General features: G+C 43.0%; 1 protein-coding gene across 5 annotated transcripts in view; it reads right to left on the minus strand.

The window, feature by feature from the left end:
* Fbxw11 (F-box and WD repeat domain containing 11) overlaps nt 1-13,448 on the minus strand; it is a 101,953-nt gene that overhangs the window by 15,702 nt on the left and 72,803 nt on the right. For all 5 annotated transcript variants that reach the window (XM_075941362.1, XM_075941359.1, XM_075941360.1 and 2 more), the window contains 2 exons: nt 7,664-7,850; nt 6,136-6,226 (listed from right to left, as the gene is read on the minus strand). In XM_075941362.1, coding sequence (XP_075797477.1) covers nt 6,136-6,226; nt 7,664-7,850 — 278 coding nt within the window. The remainder of the gene's footprint in view (nt 1-6,135; nt 6,227-7,663; nt 7,851-13,448) is intronic.

A 13,448-nucleotide genomic window follows, 5' to 3' on the forward strand; every position in this document is an offset into this window, starting at 1 on the left:
ACAAACATATCACTAACAATTCAGAGGAGTGTCCATGCCAAAAAATGATACAAACTCTGGATGCAGGACCTAAGGGCCACCAAAGGCACCTTTGGCCTGAGACCCTGGCCCAGTTCAAAGAGGGTATCCACCAGAAGGCCTAGCCTCAGGGACTCCCAAGATTAAAAGACATACGCCTCTACTAAGTCTAGCCAGTCTGGATTCTTGCCTTTGAAACCAGGAGACAACAGGAACAATAGCTGTCCACATCCGACTTTAAGTTCTGTTTGAAAGATGATTTCTAAGTAGCTAAAACATAACTGCTGCTGTACTGAAGAAGATAAATCTCACCTTTATTCACAATAAAGGTCTAATTGCCAGTTCTCCTGATACCCAATAAGCCACAATGCCTCTTACTTTCAAGATTTCATTCACTCTTTAAAATGCTAGCATTCACTGAATGTTCCATGGCAGGCACTATGCTTCCTAACACTGTCCTATTTAATATATGGTCATCCCTGGGTATACATTCACAGGGAAGTGGCTCTACAACCCAGCAGATACCAAAAATCTATGGGTGTGGATTCTGTAAAATAGCATAACGATGTAAAATAGCATAATTTCTTTGTTTGTGTATGTTCTTTTTTTTTTGTTGTTTTTTGAAAGGTACTCCTCACTAAACTCAATCTTCTTGCCTCAGCCTCCCAAGTACTGAGATAATACCCAATTAAATAGTATAATATTTTCATATACGTAGGCATATCTTTCTGTATACTTTAAATATTAATTTCTGGGTGGCCTTTAATAATGAACATGATATAAATGTTGGTAAGTTTTAGGGGGGTATTTTTGTTGTTATTTTGAAGATAGGGTTTCTCTGTAACCGTCCTGCTACCCTGGAACTTGCTTTGTATGTAGACCAGGCTGGTCTCGAACTCAGAGATTGCCTGTTTCTGTTTCCCAGGTACTGGGATTAAAGCTAGGTGGCGGCACCACTACCACCACCAAGCCACTGCCCACATTTTTGTGGAGAAAGAAATGGAGAGGTGGAGCTAATAACATATATCTTAATACATGTGTACTTAAGAGGGCAAGTATACACCACAAAGGTCACAAATGTGTGACCCTTGTGCTTAGCAAGGGCCCTGATACTATCTAGGTATTCAAAGACCAGTACGGAACAAGCAGGACAGCACATGTTCCGCCCACTGGAGACAACAGCAGTGTAGGAAAGCGTTTGTGTCCACCTGTTACCATCAGGACTTCCTAAACCATACATTATCTCTAGTGGGTGGGAAAAATGTCCAAACCAGGAAAACTAACTTACCCCCCCCACACACACACACACATACTGTACAACATCTCTCAGGACAGGTTATCAATTTGTCTCCATGAGCAACGTTTTAAAGGGGTAAAGAGTATAAAAACTTATTTAAGCCAATTTTAAATAAATTAAATGTTTAACACAAACCTAATGTTTAGAAACACCTAGAGAAATAAATATATTTTTTAGATAGCAACTGGCCACCTCAGCATGCTAACAATTCCAAGGAAATGCTGACCTAGGAAGCCAGACACACTATGAAGGAGTGTCTACTCCTAGCCTAGCCAGTGACTTTGGGTAGTGGTCACTCATGTTCGGGTTCCTTACAGAGGCACAGAGTTGACAGAGGGTGTGTGATTCCACTTGAACCCAAAGCACTGACTACATAGCATGCCCTGTGTAGACCGGGCACTGCTTTAAAGTAGTGTGAATCTAAAGTAGGCTTTACTTTGTATTTCAAGAAACAGTGAAAGTACATTTATACCACACAAAAGTTTAAAGGGGAAAAAAGCACTTCTCATGGAAATAGAGGAAATGAGAAAACTCCTTACACACTTTCCCACTACTCTTCAAGGTGTTTTCTAGAATGGGGTGAGCTGACCATAATGTTTAACTGTATCTAACACACAACAGACAGATGAGGGAGAGAAGCCGAGATGATAATACATGGTTACCTAGAGCTGAATCAGTTCCTGAAAGACCTGGGCGAAGTCTTAAAGCTGAGCTGTCCCATCTACTTCTGACCCTCAGAGAGTTAGGGAGGACAGGACTTCATACGTGCACCACCAGACACCCTACTTTCTGTCTAAGTCAAATATAGCTTACTGGAACCCAACAGGAAGCCTCTGACAGCCATGTAGCCACCAAGGGCACTCCTGGGCGCCTCTTCTTATTTCTGCAGGCCACCCACACACAAAAGCAGCACCTGCTCATGATTATGCTTGCCCAGAACACTGCCACCGTGCCTGACAACCTCAACTGGTTTTTTAATTCTTCTAAACCAGGTTTTCACAAAAACTAGACCTTCAAGCCGGGTGGTAGAAATGACCCAAGTCAAATGACAGCCTTGGCCAGTGGTACTGACTGTACACTGACTTCCACCTCCATACAGCAGACCAGGAGAATCTGTTCCCCCAACTAACAAAGGGACCACATAAGATAAAACGTGATGCGCTTACCACAGCCTATTGGGAACACTGCCAAAAACAGTGGGTTTTTAATTAAAGGGAGGGTCTCCCCAAATTGGAGGAATTATTGTGTTGGTCTAGGCTGCTATGTGTTGCTGGCTGTCTACATTTCATAGTGGGCCCAGCAAGGTGGCTCAATCCTCAGATAGAACTCAGTAATTATCTGAGAAGGGAAGCAATAAAGCCAGTCACACAGGTGCCCTCTCCAATACCTGCCATGCCATGAGCTATCATGTGGTACTGCTACTGTAGAAGAGAATTTCACGTGTTAGAGAACTTGTAAAATCCCCTTACCCTGCGCAAAATTTCAAAATACTGGGAAAGTAGCCATGATACACAGAGTATACAGCGGCATTTAAATTGGCAACAGAGTGAAAACAGATGTCTGAGTATGGAGGAATAACATTATTTTTAGAAGCCTAAACATGACTGGGTGGGTGGGCAAGTTTCAGCATTTTCTAGTCAGGACAATGTTAATATCAAGTTTGCAAACCACAAAAAAGCCTTCCACTTTCCCTGAATGAAATGTGGTTTATTAAAAGGTGTGATACAAAACACCGTCATTTTCCCTATGGCCAGCTCCAAGGAGAGTGCTTCAAAGCCACTTACCCAGTAAATATAAAGAGTCCCTTCTCTGAAATGGCAGAAAAGAAAAACCAAGTTCAAGGCATTAGCATGTAAGGCTGCGTTTGAGAGTGTGGGTTGGAGAGGGTGTGGGGAGTCAGGATCCAGTTCTGGGAGTTAAGCTCAACCATTCCAACCAAGCACCTTGCAATGCACAGTGAGCTGCCCTGAAAACAGCACTGACTAGGATTCTAGATGGTGCAGCAGGGTATGACTGCCTCTTGGTGGGACAAACCTCAGGTCTGCCAGGAGTTCCTTCTCAATTTAGAGGCCCCGTAAACACCTTGTGTGGCAACAACACCCAGCAGGGAGGAGCCTTTGCAGAGAGTGAGGAATGTCAGCTACCCTCCATAGTCAGAGTCTCGCTTCACTGTCTTCTGAACGCAGGAGCTAGCCACACAAAGCCTGCTTGTCTATTTTTCCTTAAAATATAGCCAATTTCTGGTAACTAGATGTGGAAGGCAAAGTTCAGAGAGGAACACTTTTCCTCTGTGCTCATCAGAGCCCATGCTGAGAATGGATGTATTTCAGGACTCGGCAAGTTGTCAAAATAGAGGAGAGGGAAGAGCCAAAGTGCTGTCACAGACGTGCCTCTCTGTGGAGTGTAAGGGGGAAGAAGAGACTGTGCAAGGGCAAGGGAGCACTCATCTGACATTCTGGTGCTCTGCCTAAGAACCTTCCAAAGCAAGGCCAAGGACTTTCATCTTAGTTCACAGCCCACTTGACCAGCAGGCAAGGTATTGGGTATTCACACACTCAGAGGAAGATGAAAGTCTATAGGAATAAAACATGCCTTTCTCCTCCTTCACTTCCTGAATATTTTACTTTGAAAATGGGGGGGGGGATTTAAAAAACTAACTGTAAGCCTAGGGCTAGACAGACCTCAGCTAAAAGCCCACCTCTTCTATGTAATATGTTGTAAAAGTTCCAGTTTCCCTTTATAGGGATATGGCATGGGTGGGCACTGTAAAATTGTTGCAATCATCTATGTAACTCCCCTGGCACAATCCATGGCACACCACAGAGGTGATAACCATGGTGCCCTACAGGTGAAGCTTTCACAGCAGTCACGTGGACAAGGCCGAACTCATCTGTGTGCCTCACACTGTGATCTGTGGATCACAAGAGGGAAGGACTTTCATGGGCATGTCTGCCCTGACAGGCCAGAGAGTATGTGGATGGCTACGGCCACTGCCACTCACTGTGTATGTGAGAGTGTGTGGATGGCTGTGAACTGATCCAGGGTGAGAGTTTACCTTGACAGCCCTTCTTTCTGAAATTGTCAATATGGACTTGACCTACTTTCAGGCTGTCTAGGCTATTTAATGAGAAAATATGCTATAAACTGCTAAACAAAGTATCTGGTACAAGTAAGTGCTCAATTAGTGGTACACTGCTTCTGTCACTATTATTATTAGTGAGTAAACCAAAGTATAAGCGTCATCCTTCATACTAAGAAACTTAGCCACAAAAATCTGGAGGAGACTCTTGTGGCCAGGCAGTGGGTTTTCCCAAACCACACTTTAAGAACCACTGGGAAGACCACCGTGATGCAGAGGTTTTGTGTCAAACAGTGTTTCCCCAATGGCTACATTTCCCATCACATCTGCCTTCTCTGCTAGCTCTAAAGTATTATTTCAGTCTGAGGAAATAGTTATGGTAACTGCTGTCACACTGTCAATTATAATGGTAGTCATGGTGACTAAATAAAATAATCTCCATCACCAAAACTCAATCTGATAAAGGTTTTCCAGAGTCCCTGTTCACTAATAATTGGCTTTAAACAGCAACCCCTCAAAAGGAATGCCTTCTTGAGACCACTCAAGAAAAGTCGGACAGTTTCTATCAACAGCTTCTCCCTGCCAAAGAGAAGAAAGGCATTTCCGAGATGCCGTGTGCACCTACCTAGAGCAGCCCTTCCTCCTGACGTGCACTAGCATTAAACTATGATGACTGTCCGCTAAGCACTGCAGGTCATCAGTCCAAGTTTTGAACAACGGGTCAATTCATTTCTAAACTTTATCTGGCAGTGGTCTTAAATTATTGAGCCCTCCCTAAAAGGTTAGTTTTTAGTTCATTTTAGAGTATACGCTCCAGACAAGAGTTTCTCTTTTAAAGAATGATATCTAGTCACACACAGGTGCACCATTAATGGGATGGCTCCATTAGTTCGCATCTGCCTAAGAAGGGGCAGGGGATGAACTCTACAAAGGCACATGGTTCTCCATTAACTAATTCTGGCACAATAACTTTTATGTTCATCACCTGGGGGAGAGGATTACTCCATATTCTGAAAACCAGCTGTAACTTTATGGGAGATACAGCATTGCCCAACGAAAGCTAAACTTTTCTGCCAAAGAGGAAATAGTGAAGTAACCAAGAACAGGCAAGAACACTGTGAAAGAGTTCATGAGAAGTACCTGTGCATGTCTTTCCTGGTTCAAGGGAAAGGGCTGAGTAATAAAACTGCACTGGAGCAGCCAACAGCATCCACCCTGCTAACGTTCCTCGGCAAGTGCACAGATCTCTGCTGGTCACTGACCTTACAGTCAATTCCACAGTGGCCCCAAAGCATGACCTGCTTTCCAAGGCCCACTTCACTGCTGCTTAGGATACTAGTTTGAGCCGCTTTTATGAAAAACGATGCCTGACTCAGAGAGGTGACTGCAAGCATGCCTTCTACAATGATGGCTCAAAATAGAAGTGTGTTGACCTACAATACTGGGCCTTGGATTGTGGAAAATTTATCAAATTAGAATATAGTTTATCTTGGATTAAGGTTTTAATTAATTGGCAGCCTTACAGAAGCATTTCATGTTTTTGAAAAGCTGTATTTCTATAAAAAGACATGATTGGCTCTGAAGAAGAGCCACAGAGTACCACTGTGACATTTATTTTCAAAGCTCAACTTTAAAAAAAAAAATGAGTTCCATGAGTTTAGAACAAAAGGACCTTTAAAACAAAATAAAAAGTAGAGAACAAGACCCCAAAGGATACAGAACAATTAAATGAAACAGTTACCTCTATGTCCTGGATAATCTTTGGGTATAATGATCTATAAAATGAATTGGGAGGGCCATCTGTAGGTCTGTTTTTAAACAGGTACTGATCCCTGGAATGAAAACAAACAGATGTTACATTCTTGCACACAAAAGAGCAGATTGTATTTGCGCTTGTTCACCAGGACAGCCCATGCTCAATGTCTTGCCTTGCACTGAAAGTTAACAGTTCAAAGCAGGTTCCTGACAAACTGCAGTTTCCATGGTAGAGACAATTTAGTTCTGGCATGATGCTGGTTTTTGTTTTCTGAGAGCTGTCACATAAATAATTAAGCTTTCATTCTAGGGCTATTTTTCCCCTATAAACTTTATTAGTAAAAACTCGCAAATAAACAGAACACAATGCAAAGTCTATACATATATCTTAGTGAGCGTCTCAAAAATTACAATAGGTACTCTGAAGCTGTGGACCTTCACCCTGGATTTTACACTTCCACTATCAAATATATTTTTATGCTCTTATCCACTACAAAAAAATGAAAACTCCATGCCAGAGTTAGAATCAAGGAAACAATCAGCCTGATACCCTTTTTCATTACTCAAGTCCATTAGCCACACTCAGTCCTTCCTCATTCCCTAAATCCTAAGCCTTCCTTGTTCTCTTTTCTACATGTTATACTGCACCCACATGCATAACAAGTGCTGATGAAGCTTAGGGGAAGTCTTACTCCACATTAAACTTCCTCCCATAAAGAAAATGCAGCCCCACCCTCACTCTTCCCAGTCCTGTGCCTGTCTGTAGCTCGTTCTCTGTACTGACTGAGCCATGGCACTGATAGTACACAGAATTATCAAGCTGCACTTAAGCTCACAGGCTTTCTTGGAACCCTCTGGCTGTGTTTCCATTCCTCCCCATGAGCAGTAATGAACATGAAGTGACAGCTCCGGCTAGCGGTACAGCTCAGTGGTAGAGTGGTTAGTTGCCTACCATGAATGAGTCCCAGGTTTAATCCCCAGTAGTTACAAAAGCAAATAACATTACTTGACACTCATGTTTTCCTTTAGAAATTGTTTTGTGTATGGGGGTTTTGCTTGCAAGTATAAGTATGTCTGTGCACTACATGCATGCCTGGTGCCCATGGAGGCTAGAAGAAGCCATCAGATCCTCTGGAAATGGAGCACCAGACAGTTGTGAGCTGTCAAGTAGATTCCGGGAATTGAACCAAGGTCCTCTGAATAAGCAGCGAGTGTTCTCAACAACTGAGCCATCTCTCCAGCCCCAGCTCTCACATTGCAATAGGATTATTGCCTGAGTTTTGAAAAAGCATAAATTCACAGCTTAAAAAAAAATGAATGAATCACCCATTTGAGGTACCTAACTTTACAACAACAAACGCATACGTGTCAGAGGGGGGATTCTAACAGCTCTAGCCAGTCTTGACTAATCCTTTTTTCCTTGTTTAAACAGACTGACACATTCACAAACAGAACTGCCTTGAGCAAGCAAGCTGACCAAGTGAAATATCCCTAAACAAGCACTCCGTACTTACCACCCTCTTCTTTCTGAGAGGCCCTTCCAGAGAGGGTCAGTGCGCACCATCCTCTCAATCAGCTTCTTCCATAGCATCCCTTCTGAGATCACTCGCTGCCATTCCTTACATACCAGCTCTGCTGCACACAGAGACCTGGCATCCAGGTAGGAGAGGATGTTTTCTGCTATGTGATCTAGGCCTTGCTCTACAAAACAGAAAAGCAATGCAAAGAATGGGCAGGGCAGAGGTCACAGAACAGCCCTTATTTTCGTAAACCCTGAGGCAGGGGAAACACCCAAGAGAACAGCTCATAAACAGGTGCAGCCAACAGCAGGTGCTTTAGTGTAAAAGCTGCCCTGGGACAATTCTTTCTCAGAATTTTGAGACTTTTTTTCCTTCCCCATTTTCCTGCCAAACCCTCACAAGCCAATGGTTCTCCGAAGTTACAGCTGAGGCACAAGAAGGAAAGTTCTCAGGCTGTGCTCTGTAGTGAAGCCACAAGGGGAACTCAAGACTCCTTGCTTCAAAGCCTGTGCTTGTTGCTTATACTCTCGGTCTCTTCCAATAAACCACACTGCACCGTGAGTCCTCGATAGCTACAGGAGCCAAAAGCTGAGACTGACCCATTTTTTAAGGCATATGAAGAGTTAAAATTAAAATCCTCTCATCTCCCTCAGATGGAGAACTACTTTCTGTTGTGAGCAGATGGGTAAAAACCCTCAAAAGCAACAGCCATGTGCTTACTCACTTTAGGACTGAGTTAAACAACCCACAGATGGGTAAGCCACGAGAGTCAGCTGAGTCTGTTGACCTGAGGAAGTCAGAGTGGAGGGGATAACCGGTTCCCAAATGTTGTTTTTTGACCGCCACAGGAGTGCTGTGGTGTACACACACCAAAACACAAGACAAACTCACACAATGTGAGGGGCCATGCGCAGCTCTGTCTGAACTTTCCCATGGAGCGCGCCATGCACAGTACCGTCACCGTCTGTTACAGTCCTTGTGGTTCTCGGTGTGTCCTCTGTAGCTACAGGAAGAACAACTCATCCCTGAGCCTGGACTGTTCCAATTCCACATCCTAAGTTCACTGTGTAATGTGCACACTGTGTTCTATGACACAAACTAAACCCTGAAACACACTTGTTCTTGGTTTTCTACTAAGTGGTGGTGGTGGCGGCAGCCACCCTTTAGCACAATACCTGAAAACAAGCTGATGAAAAGATTTCAGAGCAAGGCAGCATTCCCTGGGGGCTGATGTTCTCTTTTCCAAGCTCAGCAGCACTAAGCTTAGTGTTACTAGCCAGGGGCAGGTGGAACGCTGTCTTGCCTGCATGGTTCAAAACGACATAGTTACACTGCTGATGACAGGTTTCCAGGCCCTCTATGTATTAATTCTACCCTGGACTAGATCTAGGCCCCAAGTTCCACCCCTGACAATGAAGGCCACATGGCACCACTGCTATCCTGTACACTCCAATTACTAGAGTCACCTCTTTCCCCTCATGGCCATATCCTAGCAGATTCCTGAGATGGCTGCAAGTTAAAGTCTTACGCCCTTCTCCCCGGTTGCTATCAAAACAAGTCCCCTTAATTCTGAATGTGACCACTGGTGGGATGGGGTCAGCAACACTTTATCCTTATCCTGAGTACAATTCAGTTTCAAAAGTTCCATGTGACCTAGTCACTTCAGCCTCGAGCATCCAGAAATGGGAATATTGCTCAGTAGACCTGCATAGTGAGTGAACAGATTGTTTTTACCCCCAGTTGAGAAGAAACATAGGAAATGGGTCAGAACCAAGGACAGCACCCAGGACAGTCGCTTTCCTGGCAGGCTATCACTGATGAATCCCTTAATACTCAAGGGTCCTAACACTCAGCCACCAGCTTTCTAAGTCATCTAAATATGTTCAATCCACATCTGTCAAGTCAGTCCTCAGAGACACCTGGAGAAGCTCTCATCAAGACCCTGCCATCTTTAGACCATTCTTCTGACCTAAGAGCAGGCAGAAGAGGAACCAGCTGAATCTGGCTTACTTGCTCACTCTCTTGCTGGTACTTACTAGGTTTGCAACTTTGCATTTGCAGGTTTGCACCAGTTACATTGGGTCCCTTCTTAACATATACAGCCTATTCTCAGTGGAGAAAAATGACAAAACACACATAAACAAATTAACCGCCAGCTCATAACCCAGAGCCAAAAGATCTTTCACATCCTGCACTCATCCTTTGAGGCTTATATACCCTAATCTTTTCAGATGCCAATTAACTTTTTTTAATTAAGATCTACTAAAAAGTAAAATCCAGTATGATAGCTGACATCCTACAAACACTTCCCCAGCTCTTAAACCCTGGAGAGCTGTCCCACAGTTTCCTCTGGGCACCATCAGATAAGACTATAGCCCAGCTGCACCAACACACTCCTTACCTTCTCAGAACTACCCAGCAGTTCTGAACCCCAGTCCCAAGCTCTGTCACTGCCCTGCAAATGTGCTTGCAGGATTTCTAAATATATTCATGTTTTGCTTGGTCACAATTTTTCTTTCCTTTATTGCTTAAGGAAAAGAACTAAGTTAAATAAGAGTGAAAACAAGCCTTTTCTATTGCCATTATGCCATCAAGTGAGCACAGTACCCTTCTTTTGTTGTAACTTCCCTCCAGGTGATTGGATACTTTGTCTTCAATTCTCTCTGTATAATCTGACATGATGTGAAGGTCAGTGTATTGATACCATTCTCCAAAGCTCAAACACCTGGGAACTGGCGTGCTCGCGTCCTCCCCTACAGTCACAGGCACACCTCTTTCCCCATCATAGGGAAAACTATGGATTTAAATTCCAGAATCTCTCAGCTGTCATAAACTGAAATCTATACTTATCCTAACGAGAATCATTAAAATCATGTTTAATCACATTTCTCTAGCCATGAGAAAACTCACTTAGCTCTTCTTTGGATTTCTCTAACTCTGGGGGCTCACTGAACTTCCTTTTCTAGCCCTACACAGGATATTAACAGTCTACTTTACATGACCCCCACATCACTAACTAGATCCTCCTAATTGGTTATAAACATGTCCAAAACAATTCTCCTTTCAAATCCTCTATTCTTGGAGAGATGAAACAAACAGCAAGGCGAGCAGGCATTAGAAAGCTGGCTCTCCAGGTCTCAATGGCTCCCATCACTTGTGAAGAACCAGAACAGCACCCAAACTTCCAATTTACTAATTAAACCAGACCCTGCAGCCCATGCTAAAGATGCTAAAGCCGTGTGTTAGATTAGAAACAGTTAGGGTCACTGATTTTCAAAGGCACAGTAACAAAAACAGATCCCTCAGACTTTCTACTGAATCAGCCTCTGGAGAAGGCAGCCTAGGGGTCCATACTCCTGGAAGTGCCACCTAATGCTGACAATTTGGAGACTGCTGGCTTATAGCAAGGGTACCCATGCAGCCTTGGATCTCTCCTCCTCACTGATTCCTTACAACTAAGCCACCAGTAAGTAAGTTTTTGCATACATAAATCCCTTACATATTTCCTCTTTCAAATATCATGAGCTCATTTAAACAACATCCTAGCGACACCTAAGGTTGGGCTCCTTTCTTTTGGTTGCTACTTTAAATTCACATCATCCTTAAAGGAGTCAGCATGCTTTAGTTTTACGGAAATGTAACAGCTGTTAACCACATACCCTGCTTTACATTTTGTTTCAGTCAACTGCTATGTGAATGGCCATAAGAAAATCTATTATTCTTTTTGGATATCATTAGTCATAACAGAGGAATGATCTTGAGTAATGAAAGGAGTTAGCACATATAATCTGCAAAGTAACTCTCCAAAGAAGCACTCTGAATACCCAGTTTACAGGGAAGGAATCTCTCTAGTCCAATGGGAAGTCTAATAACATAAGAGACATAAAGGGCCAGAGAGATAACAGATACTCAATAATGTCCTCAGTTGCCCCCTCTCATCTCCTTAGCTGATTCGGATGTTCAAGGAGGCTACCATGGTCTTAGTCTGCAAAGAAAACACAGCTACAGTTTCCATTCTGTTAGTATAAGCCCCATATTCCTGAAATGATTTGAGAGGAATAAGAATCAAATACTCTGTTGGGGCACCTTGAGCCACTGAATAGGAGATTCTTCAGAAGTCATCCTGAGGAGTCATACAAATCTTGGAACTTTCTGGTTTCAAGTCCACTAAGGAAAAGGAGGTCACTGAACACAAGGCAATCTTTTAGTCAGGGTGAATGAAGTGCTTTGGGGTGTTAAACTAAGTACTTTTCTAAACAGTGTGCCTGGCTCTTATTACTCTATCATGCTGAGTGAGGCCCCTCCTCCCCTCCTGAGGCAATATGAGGACACAGCACTGCCTCTGAATGCAGCCTGACACTGCACGCACAATTCTGGAAGTGCTGCTGATGCTAATTACAAGCGCCACGTGAGAATCTGGGAAAACGTCAGCAATAAACTCAAACAATTAAAAGGTGCCGATTTCAACGTTCAATGTATAAAAATCACCATATCAAAATGAACTTCAAATGTGTGATGTCAGTTCAATGCCCTTGATAAGGGCAGGTTTAACATGCTTAGACCATACAAAAACTTCCATTACTTTAGAAACCTTTCAAAGGACAGCTGTAAAGAAACTTCCGTTCCTCTCCAGCTCTGCTGCTCCTTGCCTTCCTAGTCACAGCTCTGGTTATAAAATCTGAAGTTAGAAACCTTTTAAAACAAGACAACCACCTACAACCAATGTGTGGATGCCTTTCCTGGTAATATGGAGCTCTAAGGGCTATAAAAGCAGGAAAAGAAGCACAGGTCACAGATCCAAGGGCTTCCCATGACACTATCCAGAAAACCAAACGACAGTGGAAACACCTCCACGGAGCACCCACCAGGTGCAAGGCATACGACACACACGCTGTCTTTAATCCTCTCCCCACACAGATGAGATGAGGTATAGAAAGTGCGGTGTGAACCCTAGGGGCTATCTAACTCCACGCTCACACTCTGTGATGCTGGGTCTCTGGCCTTGCATCCAGCCCAGAGTCTTAGTTCATTTCTGCCCATCTACTGTGACCTTTGATCTAGTCTATCACATTTACAGTCTATAATGGCTTTCTGTCCTTACTTGGGGGCTAGACAAATGAATAAGCCATGGTCAGGAAGTTAAGTGTTCCAACATTTTTGATTGCACAGATACTTCACCAAATTGATCAGCAAGACTTATCATCCCCTTTGAAGTACAATCTGCCTCTATTTTAAATGTATAAATTCCCCTTTAACAACAGTTCTTACAAACCACAAACTCGGCCTGCAGAAATTGACATTGCAGACTAAACATTTACCATGATTTTAGAAAAGCGTATCATAATTATCACTTTTTCCACTGAACCAAAAGGAGCCAGAAACCACAAACATTTTCCATTTTTCCTATACTGACAGGTACAATGTTCACAGTAAGCATTTAAAAAAGCCAAAACTATAGACAATTTTTGAACTGTTTTTCACAATCAAACTTTAAAGTGATTGTCAATCTTAACAGTAAAAATTCAAACTCAAGGTACTTACTGAAAAGACTGAACACTGAACTAGTGGAATGATTAAAAGTTGTTCTGCATCTTATTAAACCTACATAAGCACACACAGACCTATCTTCCCAGCATGGGTCTGGTATATGCCAGGTTGAATATGAGTCTACTAGTCACAAACACAATCAACTTGTTCCCAGTTATTAGATTCTCAAGTATGAAATACACTGACATATGTATATATGTTCAGATAAAATCCTGTTAAAACAAATAGCATT

The sequence above is a fragment of the Microtus pennsylvanicus genome, chromosome 11 (assembly GCF_037038515.1).
Source record: "Microtus pennsylvanicus isolate mMicPen1 chromosome 11, mMicPen1.hap1, whole genome shotgun sequence".
NCBI lineage: Eukaryota > Metazoa > Chordata > Mammalia > Rodentia > Cricetidae > Microtus > Microtus pennsylvanicus.